We start from the raw sequence: 25791 nt of genomic DNA, 5'->3' as shown, positions 1-25791 counted from the left end.
AAAATTCATAGGCCCTCTATGCTGTTTATTTCTCATTCAATCTGTTGACAGGGTCACAAAAACATAAACTGGAAAAATAAATTTCTTATTAACCTAAAACTTCTATCGTCACCGAAAAAGAATCTCAATGATAAACATTTAATCCCTAACTACTTTTTACAGTGTGGTGCACTTGGCAGTTAGATCTGTCTTATTGTTTTTCTCAAACTTTAATACGAGCTCGCTAAATGGATGGTCGGTTTGGATGTATATATCTCATGATCAGATCAACAGAACTTGCTGACGCTAATACAGCAGCTATATAGCTGATGTAAGGTACACTAGCCAATCCGCTTCCGGAACAGTAAACGCCGTCGATCATCCATAATTAATATATATATATATATATATAAGACCCAACGACAGCCGCAGGAGTTTGGACAAAGACACGGAATCGCGCCCGAAACGTCGGAAAATCAAGCGCCCCTCTCTTCCTCTCTCCCGCCCGCGAGTTTCGGTAACGCAGAAGAAGGAGAGCGAGCAACGTGACTCGCCGGGAGCATTTGTCGGTCGAAGACCCGCGAGCAATGCTCCGATTGACTGGCTCTCCCTCTCCCATCATCACTACCACCATTTGCTCTCGTGCATAAATACATGGGTGGAGGAACGCTCGTTGATGGCTTTCTTCGCTGGCTTCACCGCCATTCACACAAACAACAACCACAACCCTACCACAACGATGAGAATAACGCCCATAACCGTCCGTCTGTTATAAACGAGGGAAATCTACCACAGCGAAGAGAAAAAGAAGAGGAGCCGAGGATCATTGAAGATCTCGACATCTCTAGTTTGAAGCGGGTACGAGTTCCCAAGAGGCATATCATGGATTCCCACAAGAAGGTCAGTTTCGTAATTTCCGCTTCTTCTGGATCCGGTGAGATTCGTCTGTTTTCCACCGTCGGTTCGAATGCCACTGATCGGGTGGCAAGGTTTGCCCGATCGGGGTTATTTCTCAAGCAGTGCCCAAACCAAGGCGGGGTCTGCTAAATGGATGGTCCAGATTCATGCGTACCATGCCACGTTTATAATGGAGAGCGGGTCTTCATGCTCTGATGGCTCCCGTCTCCTTTTCTAGATTCCATGTTTCTTGATTTGTGAAGTTTTTAGACGGGAGAGAAGTGATATTCGCACCCATTGTTTTTATTACGCATACCTCTTTTCTCGTCGTTTTGCTGCTAAAGGAAAGATGAAGGAGGGGTGCATATGAAAAAAAATGTGGGCTGCAAATATCAGTTGCCTCTTAGGTTGTACAGGTGGCACATATGGGTGATATGGGACCGATCATTTTGTGGGCCCCGCCATGGAGGGTTCGTCGATAAAATACGGTGCTGATCGAACGGTCCTGATTATGCGATGGATCGCCTACTAATAATTGACCCTAGAATACAAAAAAATAAAAAATAAAAATAAATGCAGTGGTTGAAATTCAATTGGTAGAAGTCTTGACAGGATAATCGGACAGATGTTTGTTTTTGGGTTGTGGAGCCTGTGTGGCCGGGCCCATCTGATGAATGGTCCGGATCTTGTCTTAGTGTGCCACATGCAAGATTTTGAGTTGAGGGCATTGAGTTATGCACATTTGTTTGGGCTATGGTAGCCTAACCAACTATATCTTTTATTGTCTGTTTGCCCACCCCCCCCCCCCCTTTTTTTTTTTTTTTTTTTTTCAAATTTGATTGTAGGATTGGCTAGTTTTGAAATTTTTAGGCTTGCTGTTTCGACTGATTTGTTTGTATCTGTTTTTTCTATTAATTTGATCTATTTCAGGATTTGGTATTTTTTCATGCGATGGTTGATGATCTTTCTCTTATGATTTCTTATGATGAGAAGATTTAATCATGATATCTCGTGGTTTTCCATACAGAACATTAGATTATCTCAACAATCCAATCATCTGGCTGTTCAATGTAGACCGTCACTTTGTATTATTCTTCGAATGACCATATGCTAGGCTCTTGATCGATTGAACCGTTACGATCCCTTGAGTGTTTTTAGTGCTGGCAGTTCAAAGCCTGCCTGACAAGGTGGACAATCCAGACCTATGATTGGATCATCAATGTGTTTGGTCGTAAGATGGATGTTGCATAACTGCAATTTGAGGGCCATTAACTCGTTGAGAATGCTATGGAAATTCATTAACTTTTTGTCATTTTCTATTGATTAAACCAAATGTTTGCAATTTTGTTCACCTGTGCATCCAACTGCAGCCTTAATGTTTTTGCCCTTTTGGATGCTTCTTAACTTGACAGTCTGGAATCTGGATACAAGCTGCACAAGATCCTTGAAATGTTGAGTTTCTATTTTTGATTTTACTGAGAAACTTGTTATGATATCACGGGTCACTGGAATGTAAGCAAACTAATGTTGATGTCCTAGAATGGGCGAGAAAACACTGCATGTTTGCGACAATTCCATAAATCATGGCAACTCATCAACTGTGGGGTGCATGGATACCTTGTCATGCCCACTAATCTGGCTCCAATTGTAGATGGAGCATCATTACTAAAAATAAAAATAAATAAATAAATAAATATGACAACGATTTGATGATCCTAACCTCAATTTGGTGGCCATCAGATCTACGGTCAAGAAGAAACTGTTCAGTGGTCCAAACCAATGGGTGAAGTCGGATGGTTAAGATACCTAGACATGCCAATGGTGCCCTTTTTCAGTTGAGAAACTTGTTATTGTCTTGCAAGAAGTTAGTACTGACTGATGTTAATGATCTAGGAATGTTATAGTTGAACACATTGCTTATCCTTGCATTTGGTAGCACCAAAGTGCTCAATACTGTTGTCTTTTCTCATGCCATCTGCCAATATATTTCCCAGTGAAGGATTACTAACATTTCTTTTATTTTTTGCACAGGGTACACTCGAGAATGAATTCTTCACAGAGTATGGTGAGGCCAGTCAATACCAAATACAAGAGGTTGTTGGCAAAGGAAGCTATGGTGTAGTCGGGTCTGCAATTGATAATCACAATGGAGAGAGGGTTGCAATCAAGAAGATCAATGATGTTTTTGAGCATGTCTCTGATGCGACCCGAATCCTAAGAGAAATCAAGCTCCTTCGGCTGCTCCGCCATCCAGATATTGTAGAAATAAAGCATATTATGCTTCCTCCATCTCGAAGAGAATTCAAAGATATTTACGTTGTTTTTGAGTTGATGGAATCTGACCTTCACCAAGTAATTAAGGCAAATGACGATCTTACTCCTGAACACTATCAGTTTTTCTTGTACCAACTTCTCCGATCTCTAAAATATATCCATTCAGGTTGATGTTCGTGAATGATAACATAGTTTTTCCTATTTGCTTTTGAGGAACTATTAGGTCTCAGGACATGAAAAAAGTCCTGTTGTGCTCATGGATACGAACGGGTGCCCATGGTTTGGCGATCAATCTGATGGGAAAAACTGTCTAAGAGGGGTGCCCCATAAAATGTTCCAGATTGGAAAACCCTAGCCAACCAATAGTGGCCTTTTCTCTAGATTGTGCTTGTTTCTTTGTTAACCATCTTTATGTAGTCCGCTGATCAAAGGATTTGGATATTCCATTTGAAAGATTTTTGGGGCATCCATGATCCATGGTGGAGCTCATCAGACAATAGACTGGATCTCCCAGCCTTGGGGGGCAAACCAGGATGTTTTTCACGTCCTAATGCATCGAGACCTGATAATTCAGCTTTGTTTGTATATCAGCGATCATCATTGGTGATTTTTTGTTGATTCTTTGCAGCAAATGTGTTTCATCGAGATTTGAAGCCCAAAAATATCCTTGCTAATGCAGACTGCAAATTGAAGATATGCGATTTTGGGCTTGCACGTGTCTCATTCAATGATGCCCCATCAGCTATTTTCTGGACTGTATGTGGTTCTATCGTCTGGTGTCTTGAAGCCATGTTTTTTTGACTTCATAGCATGGACAGCTTCTGACTAGCATAAGTGATGCTGCTGCTTTTATGTTGATCATTTGACAGAAACATCTGTGTGTTATGATTTTGAGGGTCTAATCAACCGATTTCATTTTATTTATTGGCCTTTTTCAGGACTATGTGGCAACCAGGTGGTATCGCGCTCCCGAACTTTGTGGCTCCTTTTTTTCAAAAGTATGCCAATTTCCTTAAATTTGGATTTGCCAAATTGGGCATTTGCCTTTTTTCCGTAGCTCTCTCTCTCTCTCTCTCCTGACTGAGTCTATCTTTTGATATAAGAGTGTTTGGTGATTTGGTTTTAGGCCTGCTAATTTGGTTTTATCATTCTACTGTAATGAAACATACTGTTTTTATGTTTCTCAATTTTTTACATGTTGGGTTTTTGCTGTGGTTGGAGAACTCATAAATCTTGAAGGATGCTTTGAATAACAAGTGAATTGAAATTGTGTTGCAGAGCATGGCTAGGTGCATGTGTTTGCTATAAAGCTTATGTGCAGACATGTGCCAGCAAGGCACATACATGCGGCATCTAATCCATCCATCAGATTGGTCCAACCTTTCACATGTTTTTCCAAAAATGAAAGGTGGTTCAGTCAGCATGCGAGCCCCAATATTGGAAACAGGTGGAAGCGTTATAAAACTTCAGCCAAGTTTTTTCAGAGCTGTACATTTGTTTTGCAAACTGTGGCTCACCCGACCAGTGGATCAACCTGATTATTGGGCTAGGGCATCAATATAGTGATGCTGTTTTGATGATGGAATGGATCTTGGATCTCATGCCATGCTGGCACATGTGGCGCCCACTGAATTTTATTCCATACGCGTGTGGGCTGCTTAGCAAAGCTCTGAGTTGAAAACTGTCAGTTCAAATAGGTAGAATGAACAAGTTGTAGTAATGCCCCTCCTAGTTATGAGGAAGATCAGTCAAAATAACATTCCTTTGAACTCCTTGAAAGTAATGTGCTTGCAAATTTTGAGCCCTATCCCACTTATCTCTCCTATATACATAGTGAAATGCTCACCTAGGAACTGGTTCTCAAGATATCTCGTGAGAATTTTTTTGAGAACTCATCTCACGTGATATGAGCACAAAATCTGAATGGTCCACTAGATAAGTCACATAATGAAACCCATAGGGCCCAAAAGTTAGTTTGATCCTAAAATCTGGTGGGCCATAGCAAAGTGAGAGGGAATTTCCACCGTTGATTTTCACCAGGGCCCACTTGAGTTACAAAACAACTTGGCTTTTTGCCCAACCCTTCATTTAAGTTAGATGAAGGGCCTGAATGGCCTAGATTGCATATACACATGACATGAGATGAGTTCTCAAATAGTTCTCATGAGTTCTCATGAGAACCGGTTCCCAGGTGAGCATGACTCTACAATGGCGAGCAGCCAGGGGCAAAGTCCTTCCACCAATTAGTTTTAAAGGTTAAAAACTGTGTTAGTAATGGGCATGGAAGGTTTTTAAAACAGAGTGAAGGGCTAGAAGGTAATTTGGAGGTGAAGCTTCTGCTGGGATGAGCTCGCTCCCCTTTTTTGTTTTTTGTTTTTATAAGAAACTGCTGTCCCTACACTCCTTCCCACCATTATCAAATTCATCTCCACTCCTATGATATAAGTTCGACTCATCTCCTCAAAAGTGGCACTCATGCATAAGAATCCACACCACCCAAACCACGGGGTAAATTATGAATGCAGAATATCTCTAAAATCACAATGATAAATTAATCCTAACCATCCGATGTAAGGCTGTCATGTTGATTGTTAGAATTATAACAGCGAGTGGTCCAAATTCCTATGGAAAAATCAGTTGGTAACCATCAAGTTATCAGTGTAATTTCAACTTTCAAGGCCATGCTAGATCCACATGTCTCAATGTATTGCTACAGTCTCCTTAACCTTTGAATAATCAAAGGTTTGAAACATTTTAAGGCGGTTTTTTTTTTTTTTAATAAATATCATCCATCCATGTTGAGGCCCATCATATGAATTTAGGTCATTGAAAAGGACTCTGATCCAACGGGTAGAGTCCCGACATATCTTATTGCGACAGATCCATATGTTTTCGGTATACCTTGTTTAAGAAACTGCTGCCCTTTCCTTCCACAAATTTCAAGGCATCTTTTTCAAATGACAGTTCACCACCATTTTGGATATGGTGGTGACTCGTCAGATGTATTTAACATGCCTCTTTTAAGAAACTGCTCCCCTCCCTCCCATGATTTGCAAATTATCTTCCCCCCTACAATAATTCACCGCCATTTGGAATATGGTGGGGAGTGGGGACCCAACTCCTCACACATTGCAGTTGCATATGACAATCCACTCCACCCTAGTTGTGGGGCACGTTATGGACGGATCATTTCTCTAAAATTACAATGATCAAGCAATCCTAATTCCTAATAGATCAATCATATGGCTATCAAGTGGATGGTTAGAAGTAAAACAGCAAGTGGTCCAAATTCCAAGGGCAAAATCAGATGATAAATATCACGTTCTCCGTTTTTAAGACTATTCTACATCCACAACCATGTGACAATTTGAATGTTCTGGATGGCCCTAAAATTATGAGATTTGTACGATTCAATGCCTCCATTTCTGTAAAATGTTGGTGAACCATCCTAGGAATCTAGCGCACTAAAAGAAACCTACCTGCAACAAACTATTCATCTTCCCTCATCCCCATGATTTGCAATAATCTCCTCCATACAGCAAAGAAACTTCATGCCCTGCTCTTCTTTGGCGTATACTCTCTGATCTACTCTCTACACCAAAGACTCCCTTTGGCAAGTACCTCTCTATGTATTTCATCTTGGTCAAGCGAATTGCACTTGCCTTTTTTTAGTTAAACAAAGGTTATAGGATAATGCATCCAAATGCACACAAAGGAACGTACACATGCATTGTGGTGGAATCTTTTGTTGCTTTCACATCTATAGATTGCATGACATGGGATAGTTCTTTTATGAAGCTCCATTTAATTATATGTTTGGTCCATAAGGTTCATGCCAAATTGTGGTTATTTTAGTTACAGAGGAAAATTTTATGTGGGCCGTTAGGCTTTAAGATTCTAATTTTTTATTTTTTATTTTATTTTTCCGTGTTTTGCAGTACACTCCTGCAATCGATATTTGGAGCATAGGATGCATATTTGCAGAAATGCTTACAGGGAAACCATTGTTCCCTGGAAAGAATGTGGTGCATCAATTGGATCTCATGACTGATTTGCTTGGAACTTCACCACCGGAATCCATTGCCAGGGTCAGTCTTCCCTTTCTTCTGATTGCAAATTGCAGTTGGCAAACATCAACTGCAAAATTTGCTGGGAATTTTGAGCAGTAGTTCTAGCAATCCCAGTTAATAGTGTGTTAGAGAGTTTTGGGTGGTTGGTTGTACCGGATTGCAAGTCTGCTATATCGCAATGAAATATGTAGAAATTTGACCATAGTGGAGGTGGGACATAGCGACAGCCAAACTCTCTTTGCAATTCCATGTTTCACGTTCAACTTGAAACTAATGGGAATTGCTGTTTGGGTTAGCCCCACTTAGGCCATTTTCTCTTTACTGAATTGAGTTGTTAGCAATTCAATTGAACATCAAAAGCAGCCTTGCCATTAAAATTGTTGTACGCTGCCGTTGAGAGTTCATATATTTAAATATTCTCATGATACTTTATGAGTACTGTTGATTTGGATCTTGCATCATGAATTCTTACCTCAAAGAATTTATTTATAACTTCATGCTTTCATGTTAGTGTTAATCTTTCTTAACATCTGCAGATTCGGAATGAAAAGGCCAGAAGATATCTAAGTAACATGCGGAAAAAACCACCAGTACCGTTCTCACAAAAGTTCCCTGGTGTAGATCCCTTGGCTCTTCGTTTACTCGAACGGTTGCTCGCATTTGACCCTAAAGATCGTCCTTCAGCTGCAGAGGTAAGGTTTAGGGATGCGTTTGGATGCACTATTGAATTGAATTTCAAGACATTGTCCAATAAATTGGAAATAACCTGATTGTAATTACATTCCTCATTATTCATTTTGAGGGACCCTACCTCTAATTGCAGTTATCTCACTTTCAAGTTGGACTTGAAAGGAACTTAACTGGAGTGCTCAGGGCTACTTCCTCATTGCAAGAATATGAGCTCTAGTTAACATCATTTTACCATTTCTCTTGATGTCACTGGATGTTTGCAATTGGATTCACCAGTAAATCCAAACACGGCCTTAAATTGGGATTATCAGTGTTTCAAAATGAGTTTTTTATGATGAAATCTTGATCAGTACCATTTTCTGATACTACTGTTGCTTGTGTATACACCCATGCAGGCACTAGCTGATCCATACTTTTATGGTTTGGCAAATGTCGATCGCGAACCGTCAACGCAGCCCATTTCAAAACTAGAATTTGAGTTTGAAAGGAGGAAATTGGGAAAAGACGATGTAAGAGAGTTAATTTATCGAGAGGTACGGCGAGCCTATTTACAAGTCTTGTCATAACGGGATTATGGTTTTTGGAATCTCCACCTTTTACTTATAATGGCTTTTCTTGTAAAAGTAAACAGATTTTAGAGTATCATCCCCAGATGTTACAGGAGTATCTTCGTGGTGCGGAGCAGACCAGCTTCATGTACCCAAGGTCAGGAGGCATTTCTCTACATTTTTCAGATGAAATATAGGTTTTATTGTCCATAACCAATACAAAAAGATAGGGCTCTATGCTGATCCTTGGTGTAAGCTTACATTGATTGAAAACTCACGTCTGTAAGTATCAATAGCCAAATATATAAACAATTGGTGCTAGTCTCCACACATTAAAATTGGTAGACAAAGGCCTAGTACTCTCATTATCTCTACCTTGGAATAATATTTGACAGTGTGTTAACAATTGACATGTTTAGTCACCATAGATGTTTAATGATAATGCCCTAAACGAGTCTGCCACAGGTATTCCTGTTGCTTATTTGGAAAGGATGAATCAGAAACAAATGCAGAAGAACCATCTCTAGCCTCGAACAAATAGAAACCATTCTCTTCACGGCCGCTTCCAATCCTCTTTCATGAATCATGTTTTTACTTCCTAAAAGAGAAAATAAGAAGGGAAAAAAGGTGACATTGCAATTTAGTTGCCTTGTGAGGGAACTAACAGATGGTAAATTAGATGGGAAAGAAGGAAGATGCATGACTAAGGAGAGACAAAAGATGGTGAAATTTGATAGACTCCTTTTCTGATCAGTGTAGAAAGAGATCCATTTGCTAGTTTTATCAGTGGCAACTGAAATATCCACAGCATGGCATAGTCTGGCCAAGGAAGGGGAGGACGATTGGAGTGGAGAATCTCTATTTTGTTGACTTGAGAGCTACATTGTTGAAACTTGTGTATCATTCCATTAAGAATAACCAGATTATATCGAAGTTACATGCGCATGTAATATATGTATATGGATGAAAATTTAATTTCTAAATAAGACAATCTAGAAAATAATTTACCTCTAGTCTACTCTATCCTAACACACTCTATCCTTCAAAAAAAATAAATCTACTCTATCCTAACAAAACCCCCTCAAACTCAAAGTGGCTAAGTGAACACTTGAGTTTGAAATGCATTGACACGTTTATTTTGAAATAAAATAAAATTTCTACAATGATGAAGTCTGAGGAGGTAAAATGATCAGGTCTTCAACACCTGAAATGATCGTAGAGACGATGTCAAAGTAGCAGCGAGTAGCAACAGTCAGCTCAAAATGCCATAGACAGAACAATAACAGGTGCCAAACAAAAATTCTGATGATCAGATGCCAATGACAGCAAACCTCAGGCGACAGATACCAGTGATGAGAGACAAATGCTGGTGACAAACACCTCCAATTGATGATCAATGACGACAAAAATTGGACTTGAACCAACAGAGGCAAGTGATTTGGAACAATAAACAGAAAACCTGATCCAGAGACAGATCAATGCCAAATTCAGACGCCAAGCACCAGAAATTCAGTTGGCAAAGATAGGTCTGCAGAAACAGGTTTGCAGGTAGCAGTTACCAACTACTTCACAAATATCGGACTTGAGAATCAACGGAGGCAGATGATTCGATACAGTAAACAGAAAATCTGATCTGGAGATGAGCGAGATCCAAATTCAGATGCCAGGCATTGAAATTCAGTCAATAAGGACAGGTGTGTGGAAACAGGTTTACAGGAAGCAGTTACCAATTGCTTTGGGTGCACAATGGTTCAGATTTGCAGATCTGGTAATCCAAAGACAACTGGATATCAGATCAAAATTCAAATGCCAATAATTGATCTCTCAGGTGCACATTGTTTTTTTTTTTTTGAAGGCAACAAAAGGAAAAGCTTCATTAAAACGAAAGAGAAAACAAAGGAGAGAAAAAACACACAAAACAAAACACAGGCAAAGAGGAGGGCCGAAGTTGCTGAGATAGCAGAGGGGCCCTAGCAACCTAAAAAGCTAAAATCGTAATTAAGAAGATCCTTAACATTAACAGCCCATTCGATCACCAATCTTTTTGCCCGAGAACCCACAACCCTAACACTGGACAATTTATTATTAAAACATCTCTCATTCCTTTCTTCCTAAATGGCCCACCAAATAGCGAGAATTGACATGCGCCAAATGATGGATTTGATCTTCCCTAGCTTGAGGACATTCCAAGAGGAGAGGAGATCGGCCGCAGAGTCCAGGGAACACCAAGAAACCGAAAAGCAGTGATAGAGATCATTCCAAATTTGAGTAAAGAAAGGGCAATGCACCAGCAGGTGATTAACCGACTCGGCTTCCCGCATACAACACAAGCAGATATTGATGATGTGCATGCCTCTCTTAGCCAGGTTGTGAACTGTCAAGATTCTATTGCGACCCGCGAGCCATCCAAAGCAAATGAATTTTGGAGGAACCGGGTATTTCCATATGAAGGAATTAACCTCAGATAAGGTAGTGGCCGCAAGGTATATGAGAGTATATAGGGACTTCACCGAGAAAGATCCCGACTTATCCAAAAACCACCCGAGAGTGTCGGGAAGAGAGGAGACAAGCATAGTTTTAGAAATGCAGTCCTGCAGGTCAATAAACTCCTTAGCTTCTCCATCTTTCAGATTTCTGATACATCTGATATCCCAAACAATTTGAACGGAGGAGATGGAATAGCATTTGTTGATACAGATATCTTTATCAGGGGAAAGACAGTAAATCTGAGGGAATTGGAATTTCAACGGCCTATCCCCCACCCAAAGACCTTACCAAAATCGGATAGAAGATCCGCAACCAAGAACATAACTGCAGTTTTCCATCACCGGACTTTTAGTAGAAAGAGTTCCTCGCCATATGTGCGACGCCTTGTAATAGGAGGACTGATTCGGCCACCAACCACCCTGCGAAGAACCATACTTACCTTTGGCAATCAAGGCCCATAGTGCCTCCTTCTCTGTAGCAAATCTCCAGGCCCATTTCCCAAGCAAAGAAAGGTTCATAATTTTCAAATTTTTAACGTTCGCGCCTCCTTCCCGAAATAATTGACAGACTTCATTCCATTCCAGCAAATGAAACTTCCGCTGATTTTCCTTTCCGAACCAAAGGAAGTCCCTTCTAATTTTATCAATTTCCTTGAGGATCGAACCTGAGCATCTGAACAAAGACATAAAGTATAGGGGGAGGGAAAACAGGGCTGACTTGATCAGAGTTAAACGACCTCCCAGAGTTGAATAACGACATTTCCATGATGCCAAGTATTTGTGAAATTTGCTGGTAACCCTACCCCACATAAACTTCGGAGGAGGACCAACAGCCAGAGGAAGACCAACAAAATACGTCGGAAAGTAGTCGACCTGGCATCCGAGCGTAGATGCAAATGAAATAATAGATGGAGGGGGCACGTTTATACCCAGAATTTTTGATTTATTCATATTAATCCTGAGGCCAGAGACTGCTTCAAAGCAACGCAGAGCGATTAGGAGGTTGTTGATGCAATTCGATGAAGCTTCTGAGAATATAATGGTATCATTAGCGAACTGGATATGGGTTAGATGATTTGATAACCCGGGAATTGCAATGCCCCGAAGAAGACCATGCGCCTGCCCTTTGATTAACATTTGAGACAAAGCCTCTCCTACTATAAGAAAGAGAAGGAGGGAAAGAGGGTCCCCCTGACGCAACCCTCTCGAACTTTTAAAAAAGCCTTTGGGGGATCCGTTTAGAATAATTGAGAAGTGGGCAGAGCTGATGCAAGCCTTCATCCACCTTTGCCATCTAATCCCGAAACCCATTCGACGGAGCATGTACATAAGAAGTCCCCAGTCCACATGATCATAGGCCTTGGCCACATCCAACTTACAGAAAAGACTTGACGAGTTAGACTTATGGCAATAATGAAGAACTTCATTAGCTATGAATGCTCCATCCAAAATCTATCTGCCTTTGATAAACGCGTTCTGATTGGGACAGATGAGACTTCCAATGACCTTTGAGAGGCGGGCATATAGGACTTTCGCAAGGATTTTGTAAGGACTCCCTATTAAACTGATCGGTCTAAATTGGGAGAAGGAGCTAGCCCCTGCCACCTTCGGAATAAGAGAGATGAAGGAAGTGCCAATGCCTTTTGACAGTCTTCCTCTATCGTGAAATTCCTGCACAAAAGAAAGGATATCTTGGCGGACAGTCTCCCAAAAGGTCTGGTAGAAGCTTATCGAGAATCCGTCGGGTCCTGGAGACTTGTCTCCTCCCAAGGCATTGACGGCGGCCTTGACTTCCTTTTCTGAAAATTGGATCTCAATCAACTCAGCTCGGCCCTCCAGGGACTTGAATGAAATATTATCTAGGTGCGGCCTTGACCAGTTTTCGGCATATAAGAGTTGTTTGAAATGAGAGATAGCAAGAAGTTCTATCTCCGATTTGTCCTCGATCCTATTCTCATTCTCGAAAATGCTGTGGATAGCCTTCGACCGGGATTACATATTTGCCATGTTGTGGAAGAACTTCATATTTTTATTACCATCTACTATCCATCTAGATTTGGATTTTATTCTCCAGGCTGCTTCTTCTTCGAGAACAATATTCGAGAGCTCCTAAATTATACTAATACGCCTGGCCAGAGAGTTAGTCGAGAGCGAGGTAGATTCAGACTCCAGGTCGATTTTCTGAAGGTTGGACATGAGAGCTTCAACTTCATCCTCTCTTTTCAGAAGGACCTGTTGACACCATTTCTTAATTTCAGCCTTGAGCAGTCGAACTTTACAGAGCAGCTTATGACCTGCATAACCTTCTACCTTGAAAGTAGTCCACCAGTCAACTATCCTCTAACGAAGGCCACCAGATTGAAGCCAGGATGAGTTAAACTTGAAAGGCTTCGGACCCCAGTAGTCATCTTCAACGGCCAGGAGAATCGGGCAATGATCTGACGTGGTCCTCGGCAGAGCCAATTGCTGAGTTTGCGGGAAGGTCTGGATCTACTCGGGAGCAACAAGGAATCTATCAAGACAAGTTTGAATAGGATTCACCCGGCCATTGGACCAGGTAAATCTAGCCCCTGACAAAGGCAAATCAATAAGTTGCTGCTGTTGTATCCAATCAAAAAATTGAATCATAGCAGAAGTGGGTCTTCTTTTTCTGGAGTGGTCCTCAGCAAACTGAGTACTGTTAAAGTCCCCGACCACGCAATACGGCCCTATAAAGGATTGTCTAGCCTGAGTTAGCTCCTCCCAAAAATCATTCCTGACCGAATCATCGTTAGGCCCATAGACGACAGATAAAAGAGAAAGGAGAGAAGAGGACTTATCTTGCAGTTTAGTCGTCACCGACCACACACCACATGAGGAAGAGACAAGATCTCACTTGGACGATTTCCAGGCTATAAGAATCCCCCCTGACATACCAACGACGTCCAGAGCAACCCACTTTGCATCTTTCACCCTCCATAATGTTGGCAGCAGATTGTCCTTGAACTGGGAGACTTTAGTCTCCTGAAAACACACCACATCCGGATTACATCTAGTAACGGAAGCTTTAATCAGGCTCCTTTTTTGTTTAGAGCCTACCCCCCTGACATTCCAAGATAAAATTTTCATGGAGTAACTACACTTCCCCGAATATCCCGTCTCCTGGATTTAGCTAATGAAGCCGAAATAAACCCAGGACTGGCTTCTAGACGTTGCAGTTCACGATTAGTGGAAATCTTGGCTAGCTGTTTTTCTGCAGATCTGCTCTTTTCAATAGGTCTGCCTCTGTTCTCGATACACTGAAACGGAGCGACTTAGTCTTCCAACCGATCTCCAAAGGACAATCCGAGAGATCTCCCCACCTTCCCGATGGCATCTCTTATCCATCGCTTGTTCTGAATTTTAGCCAACAGTTCTGCTCTATTCCTTTCCGCCGAATCTGGCTCAACCTGACCATCAACGATCATTTGCAGGGGTTCCCCCATCAAGACGTCAGTGGAGAGATTGTCTTGAAATAAAGTAATTGGGCCGAGGTCCGAATTGACGACCGAAGGAAGGGAGGAGATGGAAGGAGAAGAAGGACAAGAACGATATTCAGAAAGACTGTCTCTCTCCGCTGAGTCAATGTCTAGATCAACAGAAGGGCATGGGTTAGAGAATTGGATGGGGGAGAGAAGGATATTGGGGGTTTTCCAGGCTAGGACGGGAGATTCGGAATCACCAGATATCAGAACTGATCAGAGAATGACAATGGAGAGAGCAAACGTTCGTTCCGAACGCCCAGCATGTTAGAAAACAAATTCGTCTAGAAAACATATCAAATCTGTTGGTGTCTATAGCGATTTGGGCTTTTGATCAAATTCAGTGACACTAACAGATGGTTGGAGATGATGAAAATCCAATGGCATAGAGTGGAGAGAAGAGGCAGCAACAAGATGCGGTTTAAATGTGGCACGAACTGACAGACAGGTTGGGAGAATGAGTGGTTGCAAGTGAATGGACAATGCAAGAATGGGTTTAGATGCTAGTTGATCCGTCGGAAATCAAATCAGCACTAAAAATGTATAATAATATTAATAAAGAATACACCAGCTGGCACATGCTTCACTGTACCCTTGGATCACCAAAAGGAAGCTTGAAAATGTCGCATGCCCCTTCTGCTTTCCCAAAAGAGATGGGTTCTACAAAACCCTTTTTATCAGATCTAGGCGCTGTGACTGGTCAAGGGGAGATTCAGATTTGGGGGAGCAGGCCTACATTGGCAGCAGTAGGGCTGGAGGCGGGGTCTGGCGGAGGAATTGCAGGTTTTGGGAATGGGTGCTACAGTGACAAAGACAAATATTTCTGCTAGATCTGTTATACTTGGCTAGTTAGCAGCAGATCTTAGACCATGATGGTATGTGGAGATGGTGGTCAGAGTTCAGAGATGGCAGGCAGGGGTTAATCTCCTACAATGTCGATGGCAGACATCTGGTATTATGATGCTTCAAATGGCAGGGAGATTCCAGTGGTGATGGCGGGTACGATGGTGGTGCAACAGCGGTAGAGATGTAGGGAAATGGCAAATTTGGTGTTAGGAGTTGTAGTGACCAGTGGCTAGATGTCCCTAAAGAACATGGTCGGAGATGCAGTTATCACCAACTGGTTTTGAAATGATTTGTCCAAAGCGCAGGCTAGTTTGGACACTGTTGCAGATGGTTGAGAACAGATTGGAGAATTGGGGCTGAGACGGATGGAGACAGACTAGATTCAGTATTGCGGGAGATTCGAAACTGAGTTCGAGCCAAGTCAAGCTGATTTTTGGAGCTCGAAAAATTTTGAGCCGAGTTCGAGCTTGGCCGAGCTCGAATTGACTCGGATCGAACCTCAACTCGAATTGAACTCAGATCGAACCAGTTCGGTGACTCTGTTATTTTGATATTGATGTTGCTCACCAAGTGTTTGATGAAATGACTCAACGAAGTGTTGTTTCGGGTGCATACTTTCTCCGTGGGATCAGCTGGTGGCGAGGAAGGTATGGATATGAAACAAATCCCTACAAAAAAAAAAAAAAAAACAAACAAACAAACATTACATGATAAAACTATCATTGGATTTTGATTTTGATGCTGCCTACTGAGTGTTTGATGAAATACTTGTAAACTGCTGCTGCCGTTTTGCATATTGTGAGAAATTGAAGGTGCACTCAATGTGTTTGAGAAAATGCCGCACAGGCTCGAACTCGGCTCGAACTGGCACGAGCTGTTGACCGAACGAGCTGAGCCGAGTTCAAGCTAGGGTCAGCTAGCGAGCCGAGTTGAGCTGTGCCAAGCTTGACTTAGTTCGACTCGTGTGCAACTCTATTTGGTACGGGTTTGAGACGGGTTCTAGGATTGGTGCGATAGGTGTTCAGTGAAGGTGGCAGAGTTCCACAGAGCTGTTGACCTGTTCTTCAAAAAGTGGCGGAACAGATCTGGCAAGGGGATGACAATGGCTGTTGACTGTAGGTTCAAGGGCACTGGAAATGGGAATCAGAGGCAGGATTTGGAGCAGATCCAGTGCTGAAAACAGGAACAGAGATGGGTTCTCATTGAAGATAGTTATACTGTATGCTGATGGCGAACCAGCAACAGGGACAAGGAGGTGGTTTTTTTTATAGGTGATTTATGATTGTTGAGGAATCAGGGACGTGATCTATGGCTGAGATTAGAAATGGATCGATTGCCTGCTTTAATACCATATTAACTTGAGAGCTACACTGTGGAAACTTGTGTGTATCATTCCATTAAGAACAACCATATTATGTATATCACATGCATGTAGCATACATGTATATGAATAACATCTAATTGTCAATAAGATAATCTACCTCTAATCTACTCTATCCCAAAACCTTTAACCTTTCTCCAGTACCATGATATGATTCATAGTAAAAGAGGAGACAGATGATATAGAAAATGGAAGAAAAAAGTTGAAAGGGAGAGTAGGAGAGCTTGAGGATGCCCTTACTGTTTTTTGTATGTTGACCCATGCCTATTTTCTATACTGTAAATAATTCACTCCCTTTCCTATATTTGTAAATAAACCCCTGCATTTTTCGATGTTATATAAAACACCCAATCTGTCAACTTTGAATTAACCACGCTCTCTTGCTTTGATCTCTTTCTTTTAAACCCCTCTCGCTCTCTTGCTTACTTCTTCTGGAGAAGAAGAAAGAAGAAGAATGCGAAAAAGAAGAAGATAGAGCCAGAGGAAGAATAAAAGGACCGGATGGATGGTCTGACCTTAAAGCCTATTTTATGAATCCGCTTTATGCATAGGGTAAAATTGTCTTTTCGAAAAGTTGGCTAGTGGCAGTGATGCTTTTTCTGTCACAAAAAAGTTTGCACATGTACGGTAAAAGGGATGCTTTGTTTTTACAAATATGTAAACAAGGGGGTTCTTTACAATAAAAAAAAGCAGGGGACTATATGTAAAAGACTCGACAATTCACCTCTCCCTAATTTTATAATCACTTTAATCTTTATCACTTTATGACTTACAACCAACAAGGATTATCTCTTATCTTTGGGATAGCTTAAAAAGTAAGGAAGTCTGATGTACCTAAGAACCAATGTTTTTAATAGCTACGCTAAATAGTGTGTAGCTTACGTTACATGGCTTAGATTAGTTTTAACGCTATGTAGCTCATGAAAATAGCTTAGGTCATGTGTAGCCTACGCTACATGATAATTTGCATAAGCTACATGCTGCATAGGCTAAACTACACACTCTAGAGACCACATTACAAGTTATTTTTTACTACAGCATTAAAATCAATTAATGTTTTCAATGATTTGTTACATCTTTCTATTTTCAATAAAAAATTGTTAATCTTTTTAGTACTTCTAGTAAAATTAATATAAGTAACATTATTAAATCAGTTTTGCTGCCCTTTCTTTACCTATATACTTAATGATTGCCCTTTCTTATTACCTAAGGTTGCATTTGGCTGCACCAAATATCATGAAATTTTCTTAAATTTTATTGTTAATTAGTCTAATTTGGTGAATAGCATGACATTGGTGCAACCAAGCACAATCTTGATTAAAAAATCTAGAAGTCAGATGTAGCTTACGCTACCTGCTTGGTAGCTTATACCTCACGCTTCAGAGGGGTGAACGCTACACTATTTGCTATTCTCTTTTTAAAACACCGCTAAGAACACACATTCTTGTAGGGTATTCTTCAGGTGTACCTAAGAACACACGCATACACACTACATTCTCTTAGTTTGTCGGAAATGAAAAGAAAGACATTGTTACAAGGAGTGTTGTTTACAGTTGAAGGCCATTGTCATCGTCATCATCATCATCATCATCATCATCATAGCCTTGTCCTAGGTATTTGTGTTGGTAGTTGAAGGACTTCTTTGGTAAAATTAAATGTCATCTGTTTAAGCAGTGAACTCTTTTTTATCAACAGCGGGGTTGATCGATTCAAGCGACAGTTTGCTCATCTTGAGGACAACTATATGAAAGGTGAAAGAAGCACCCCGCTCTTGCGGCAGCATGCCTCTTTGCCCAGGTAAAAATGCAAATAAGCTGGATCTCCGAGAACTTTCTATATCTTTCATTTCATTTAGTTCTTGGTTTGTATTTAGATGTTGAATTGAATTGCAAAAATGCAATTCAATGAAGTGGAAAGGACCAAAGTGGGGCTAACCCTAATAGCCTTCAAAATGAAGGACTTGCCTCCAAAAAGCTAGTGAACTGTTTCAAGTCCAACTTGAAACACATTGGGATGTACTTATGGTTGGCCTTCTTGATGAATTAAGATGGCCCCACCCCATTTTGGTCATCTCTATATTTATTCAAAAAGGAATGCTAACATCCTGACCCTCCTAGGAACTTTCACAGCATCCCCAAAGCTTTCAAGCCACATGCCATGGACAATCATTGATCTAGATGTCCATTCAGCCATACCATTTTGAGCAACTGATGGTGCAAAAATCATGCTTCAACAATCAATAGCATGGAAAATGGACACTTGGGATCAAACAGATAAACAAAATAGGCCCAACATCATCTTGAAACAACCCTTTGAAAAAAAATAAAAAATCTTAAAACATCTATTTGATAGATCCCACCATGGATTGCTTATGACTCAAAAGAAGCATTTTGGTTTGATGATCATAACCATTGGATCCAATGGCTCAAAAAACCAGACCGTTTAACAAAACTGCCTACCGTCAAAGGGTTAGGATCATCGATTGGTGTGATTCTTGCACCATGGCTTGCTTGCAATTGTACTATTGAAGGGACCACTTGGGTCAATGGATGACCATGCACACGTGTGACTTAAAGGCTTTGGGGACATTGCTAATGTCACCATGAAGGTGGGGATATTATGACTCAAAAGAAGCATTTTGGTTTGATGATCATAGCCATCGGATCCAATGGCTCATAAAACCAGACAGTTTAACAAAACTGCCTACCGTCAAAGGGTTAGGATCATCGATTGGTGTGATTCTTGCACCATGGCTTGCTTGCAATTGTATGATTGAAGGGACCACTTGGGTCAATGGATGACCATGCACACGTGTGACTAAGAAGCTTTGGGGACATTGCTAATGTCACCATGAAGGTGGGGATATTAGCATTTCCCTATATTATTGCAATTTAGTTGAATTAAACATCTAAACTCACTCTTTATTAGGTGACTCACACAACATGCTTTTCTTTCTTTCTTCTTTTCACAGAGAGAGGGTTCCTTCTACAGATGACGCTGCTCATGCAAACAATAATTTCGAAGAGCGAACAGCAGAATCTGTGGCCCGTACAATTGAAAGCCCTCCTAGGATACAAGGTGAGGGATTGCAGCATGCACATGGGGATGCATCAGCTGCAGAAAATGGCCCAAGCAGACCAAATTGCAGCGCGCGTAGTCTATTGAAGAGTGCCAGCATTAGTGCTTCCAAGTGCATAGGTGTACCAAAGAGAACGGACTCAGCGGTAAGTGTGTTCTGCTTGCTGCAATTTACATTCTTTTTGTTTCGAATGACTGATTATTGCCTGAAAATTGGGGACGATAATATTGCCAATGAGACTCATGAAATGTGGATGGAATGTGGGAATTCGTGCAAGTACATGCAGTATCTGTCTAAAATGGCACATGAGTGAATTCTGCCTGTTTGCGGCATCAGTCCATATTTTGCAAATTCGGCCAACTCTGCATTGCAAGTAGTTGATTCAATGCAGAACAGGGTCTGAAGTATCATCCAAAACCAATACATAGACCAATGACTTCTCAATTCACCTATTAAAAGCCCAAACTTGAGAGAGAAGTATTTAGGAAAAATGTTTCATTGCATTTTGTAGGGGTTTGGGTCCTTTGGGACTGTTTTTGACTGAAACTTAGGATTACTGTACATGTATTGGATATCTGTCATGGACAAGCAATACCCAATATCCTTCAACACTTTGTCCAAAAAGACATATGGACTGAACTAAATTTGTGGTCTAAACTGGTTCCCTATGAATATGTGAATCAGCTGTCTATTCTGGTTCAACCCATTTTTCAGAAAGGCAAGAAACAGATGGCCCCAAGCTTATGGCTAGTTAGGGATGATGTTTGGATAATCAAGGCCATTAATCTGTAGGCCCACATGAGATGTGCCATCTCCCAAATTCCCATCCAGACCACTGTTGCCAATTGAGAAGCAGTTTGCAAATGGATGATTAAAGAAGCCCATGTTTAATGACGGAATGGGGCCATATTTGGTTTGGATAATCTTAAACCATATATGCTCAATGACGGGAACCAGCTAGATGAATGGTGTTGTTTACCAGAAAGTGAGCCTCTACTTTGTGATTATTTAGGGTCAAGAATTATACATTCCCATTTCTTTTTCTTTTTTTTTTTCTTGTTTCTGGAATTTTAAGTGTGTGTGTGTGTGTGTGTGGGTCAAGGATCATATATTTTCTCATTTCTATTTTTTCTTGTTTTTGGAATTGAGTGTGTGCGAGAGCGCACGTGTGAAAATCACATGAATAGAAGGAATAAAAGGAGAGAAAACAAGAGAGGTAGTAAAAAGATGAAGAGGCGAGGAATAGGTTGTTGAAGAAACGCGTTTCTTCAAATACATGATTTGTGAAAGAAGAGACTTATTTCTTAGAGCCGCATACAACTGGTATTTATACAAGAATGGAGGAAAACTAAATAAAGAAAAACAATGAAGAAGAAGATCTACAGAGATTACAGAGGAGAGATATATGGGCTGGAATATGGCGATCTTATTCTGCAAAGGAGCTGGCTGGATTCGGATGCGTTTCTTCAACACTCCCCCTCAAGCTGGGTCTAAAGATATTCGAAAGGCCAAGCTTGGAAATGATTGTGTCATGCTGGTCACGGGAAAGAGGTTTAGTGAAAATATCTGCCAGTTGGTCCCCAGTGCGAACATGTGGAGTTATAATTTCATGAGATTTAATTTTCTCTCGAATAAAATGGCAATCCACCTCAATATGCTTTGTGCGCTCATGAAAAATCAGATTGTTAGAAATGTGAATGGCAGCCTGATTATCACACATCATCGGCATAGGTCTAGATGGAGAGAAGCCAAACTCGGTCAGAAATTTCTTAAAGCCAAAGTAACCCACAAGTTGTATGGGTCATAGCCCTATATTCGGCCTCAGCACTGGATCGAGCAACAACCGGCTGCTTCTTACTTTTCCAAGGAACCAAGTTTCCCCCCACAAATGAGCAGTAACCGGTTGTAGATTTCCGGTCATCTTTGGCACCGGCCCAGTCTGCATTAGAAAAAGCGGAAGTAGACAAGTGTCCATGTCTGGAATAAAGAAGGCCCTTACTAGGGGAATCTTTGAGATAACGGAAAACACGATAGGCATCATCCAAATGGGCAGCCCGTGGTGAGTGCATAAACTGACTAAGCACACTCACAGCATGAGAGATATCGGGTCTTGTAATAGTTAAGTAAATAAGACGGCCAATGAGTCGCTGATATGGACCAGGATCAGAGAGAGACTCACCAAGGAGAGAGGTGAGCTGATGATTGATCTCAAGAGGAGTAGCAACAGGCTTATAGCCTAGCATACCCGTCTCATGTAGTAAGTCTAATGTATATTTCCGCTGACATAAGGAAATACCAGAGCGAGAACGAGCAATCTCAATGCCAAGAAAGTAATGCAAGGAGCCCAAATCTTTAACCTCAAAGGTACTGGCAAGATGAGACTTAATGCCAGATATAGAAGTAAAATCATCGCCCGTAATAATGATGTCATCAACGTAGACCGAGACCACTGTGAGCCCATTGGTGCTGCGCTTCCAAAAAACAGAATGATCGAAGCTACACTGATGAAAATGGGCAGCTTGCATAGCATGAGTGAATTTGTCGAACCACGCCCGTGGTGACTGCTTAAGGCCATAGATGGACTTGCGAAGGCAACAAACTTTATGTTCCTCCCCCTTACGACGAAACCCAGGAGGTAAGGACATATACACTTCTTCATGAAGGTCACCATGTAAAAGGCATTCTTGACATCTAGTTGATGCAAGGGTCAATCCAAATTTGCAGCCATAGATAAGAGAACCCGAATAGAATTCATTTTTGCAACTGCAACAAAAGTTTCTGTGTAGTTGATGCCATAAGTTTGTGTGAAGCCTTTTGCAACAAGGCGTGCTTTGTATTGATCAATGGTACCATCAGATTTATGCTTGAAAGTGTAAACCCACTTACAGCCCACAACATGTTTACCGACTGGTAAATCAACAAGCTCCCAAGTTTGATTTTTTTTCTAAGGCATGCATCTCCTCAAGCATATCATGCTTCCAGTGAGGGTGTGCCAATGCCACATCCACTCGTGTAGGAATATATACAAAATCAACATTGGCAATAAAAGTTCCGTAAGATAGAGATAATGACTGATAAGAAACAAAATGTTGAATAGGATGAAACGTGCAAAGATGAATACCTTTCCTCGGAGAAGAAGAAAGAACCGAGTCAGGAGTAGATCTTGGAGCATCGGATGATGGTGGAGGTAGTGAAGTGGTGGCTCGTCTTTTTCTGTGCTGCAAGAAAGATGAGGCTTGAGTGCAGACATAATCCTGTAAATGGAGAGGTCAAGTGTTGGGGCGAGTGGAGCAGCGTGTTGGTGGAGTCGTGGAAAGTGATGGCGGAGAAGGGGAGGTATTCATCTGATGCAGACATAATCAACACGCGTTTCTTCAACATAGGTCTCTACCCAATTAACAATCCAAGCTCTTTTATTGAGTACTTAATAAGTCATTGACAAAAATGCCCTCATTATGAACAATCAACTAAAAGGATATGATGGTCAAATAAGGCAAATGGGCAGGCACATTTAGGGTTCAAAATTGTATCATTATCGTGGCACCATACACAACCATTGAGGTATTGTGTTGGGCTCAGCCACCCTACAATGAAAGTGAAAAGAAAATATTTTTTTATGTACTTTAAATATTTTTTTTTTTTTTTTAAATATTTATTTATATAAATAGATCAATTTCAAATGGTAATTGCTTGACTCAACAGAACAGCTTCTACCCAATTCGCCATTTGAGAACCTTGCATCAGACAGCTGCTAGTGTTCCCGATGACTTGCAACATTGGAAAAATGCCACAATAGCATTTTATAGCTTACAAAAATAGTCTTGTATGTTTTGCATGCAAGCACTTAGGTTTATTCCTAAAGGACAACTTTGAAGCCGCAATTTTACTAGCTAATATGGTGTCCTTGAGATGTTTTGGATGCGAATGGCCATTGACAGCTAGTAAGGCCCATTTTTCATTGCCCATGGCTCTTAAGAACCACATTGACCCCAGCCATCCAATCGTCGGCTCGTGAAATGGACAGCTAATATAACAGAAGGGCCAAAGTTCCTACGGTTAGGATGATAATACATTGATGATTGGACCATCCATGTGCTTAAAACATCTCATGAATAGTATATATACACAACAGATTTATCTACAGTGAGTTTAAGTGATGAGTGCTCGATAAAATTACTCTCACCAAGTTAATTTCTGTATATGTGTGTGTGCACGCGCGCTTGATAAAATTACTCTCACCAAGTTAATTTCTGTATATGTGCGCGTGCGCGCGTGTGTGTGGATTTTCAGACTCAGAGATCCCTGCATTTGTCTGTTTTACTTTGCAGGAAGATGTGATTAATGAGAACCAGGATGAAGCGGTTGATGGGTTGTCAAACAAGATGACTGACTTGAATGCGTGATGTTGGAGGACAAACAAGATTTTTTAGTCAGATAAACATGGGTGCAATCATTATCATCATCTGCAGATGTGATGGATCCATCCTGTTGTATGGATGAGTGGCTACCCCCTCTCTGTATTCAAGATTTTCGTCGGGTTCTCAGGCAGATGGTAGTGAGTAATTTGGAAATTTCCTAAAGCTGTATTAATATTTGTTTTTGTATGGAGATATTACAGAATGCTTCGGCCTCGAGTACTTAAAAAGTAGGTCCGGGTTTTCAATTGGCACAAGCAGGGCCCATGGATTTGAAACATTGATATGATGGGCCTCACCGTGGATGGCGTATGCACAAGATCCTAGCTGGAGAATATGTTGCCTTTTATTGGTGAAATGTGCTGTATTTTCTTTCTTGACTATCTGTTCGTTAGCCCCCCTATTGAAGGGTTCCTATCAGGCAGATTTTTTTGGAGCATGGAGCATCTATGATGGGGACCATGATATCTCAACGGTTTGGGTTAGTGAACCACGGGTCCCACTTGTACAAAATGGGTACACGGATGTTACCGTACAGACTTTTGTCAGGAGCATTGTCTAATACCTCTTTTGTGTTACCATTTTATATAAGCAAAATGCAACAGTGTTGAATTAGCTGCTGTTTATGATTTGGCCTTTTGGGATCAATGAAATTCTTTTTCAGATCCTCTTTTTTATCTAAATATCATCTTTAGGATGTGAGAGTTTGTTGGATTTCATCAGTTGACTTGTTAGAATTCCTGGAAAAGCTGTTTCCCTTACTGTTTTCAACAAGATTTATTTATTTATTTATTTATTATTTTTTTTCTGAAAAAAATTATTCTATTTTGACGTTTTTTATGAAATATTTATTTGTAGATGATTTTTCATGAAAAATTTTAGTCGAAGATGAAAGGTGATGCATGTCTGTGTTGAAGGTGGCTGTGGCATGTGGATAGCAAGCAACGGCTTCAAAGCTGTTGTCCGTTGCGTGCTAGCGGGCGCATACGTTTTTCAGCTTAAAATTTTCTGAACGCGCTTCAAAGCTTATTAACAAGGTAAAACGTGCTAGCACGCTCATACATTTTGAAGCTGATTCGGCTTTCCATTTTTAGCCTCCCACTGGCCCTTTGTCTTAGATAGGGTTGTGTTCGATCAATCAATAGGGCCAGATACTCGGTCACAGGAACTTGGACCACCTACGTGCTGGTGAACCAAAGCCACCTCGACTTGATCTACCGAATGAATCAGGCTGCTCTGTTGAAAGAATTCACACGCCAAAGGGCCACCGCCATCGGCTTTCCCAAAAAAGGGGCCCGTGGCATGTTGGGTTGTGTGGCACATTGACAGGTGGGGCAGTAAAAGATGCGCGGTGATGCATTGACACATGGATGGTGTCATATGCTTCACATGTGGCAATTTGACACGTGCGGCACTAAGATACGGATGGCTACACATGTGGGGACACTTAAAGTATGGTGCTTTAAGATGGATGGTGTCATATGCTTCACATGTGGCAATTTGACACATGTGCGGCACTAAGATACGGATGGCTACACGTGGGGTCACTTCAAGTACGGTGCTTTAAGATGGATGGTGTCATATGCTTCATATGTGGCAATTTGACACGTGCGGTATTAAGATACG

At 41.1% G+C, this 25791-nt stretch overlaps 1 protein-coding gene across 1 annotated transcript; it reads left to right on the top strand.

The window, feature by feature from the left end:
- The first annotated feature begins 405 nt into the window (after nt 1-405).
- On the top strand, nt 406-24786 carry LOC131237786 (mitogen-activated protein kinase 9-like). The gene is made up of 11 exons (XM_058235777.1): nt 406-879; nt 2908-3316; nt 3779-3906; nt 4089-4148; nt 7089-7238; nt 7757-7912; nt 8306-8443; nt 8542-8615; nt 18367-18468; nt 19643-19895; nt 24079-24786. The coding sequence occupies exons 1-11, from the start codon at nt 634-636 to the stop codon at nt 24151-24153; spliced, it is 1791 nt and encodes a 596-aa protein (XP_058091760.1). The 5' UTR covers nt 406-633; the 3' UTR covers nt 24154-24786.
- The last annotated feature ends 1005 nt before the right edge of the window (nt 24787-25791 follow it).

This window comes from Magnolia sinica, chromosome 2 (genome assembly GCF_029962835.1).
Source record: "Magnolia sinica isolate HGM2019 chromosome 2, MsV1, whole genome shotgun sequence".
Lineage (NCBI taxonomy): Eukaryota > Viridiplantae > Streptophyta > Magnoliopsida > Magnoliales > Magnoliaceae > Magnolia > Magnolia sinica.
The sequence above is the reverse complement of the archived record's forward strand: the minus strand, read 5'-3'. Positions and strand labels throughout refer to the sequence as shown.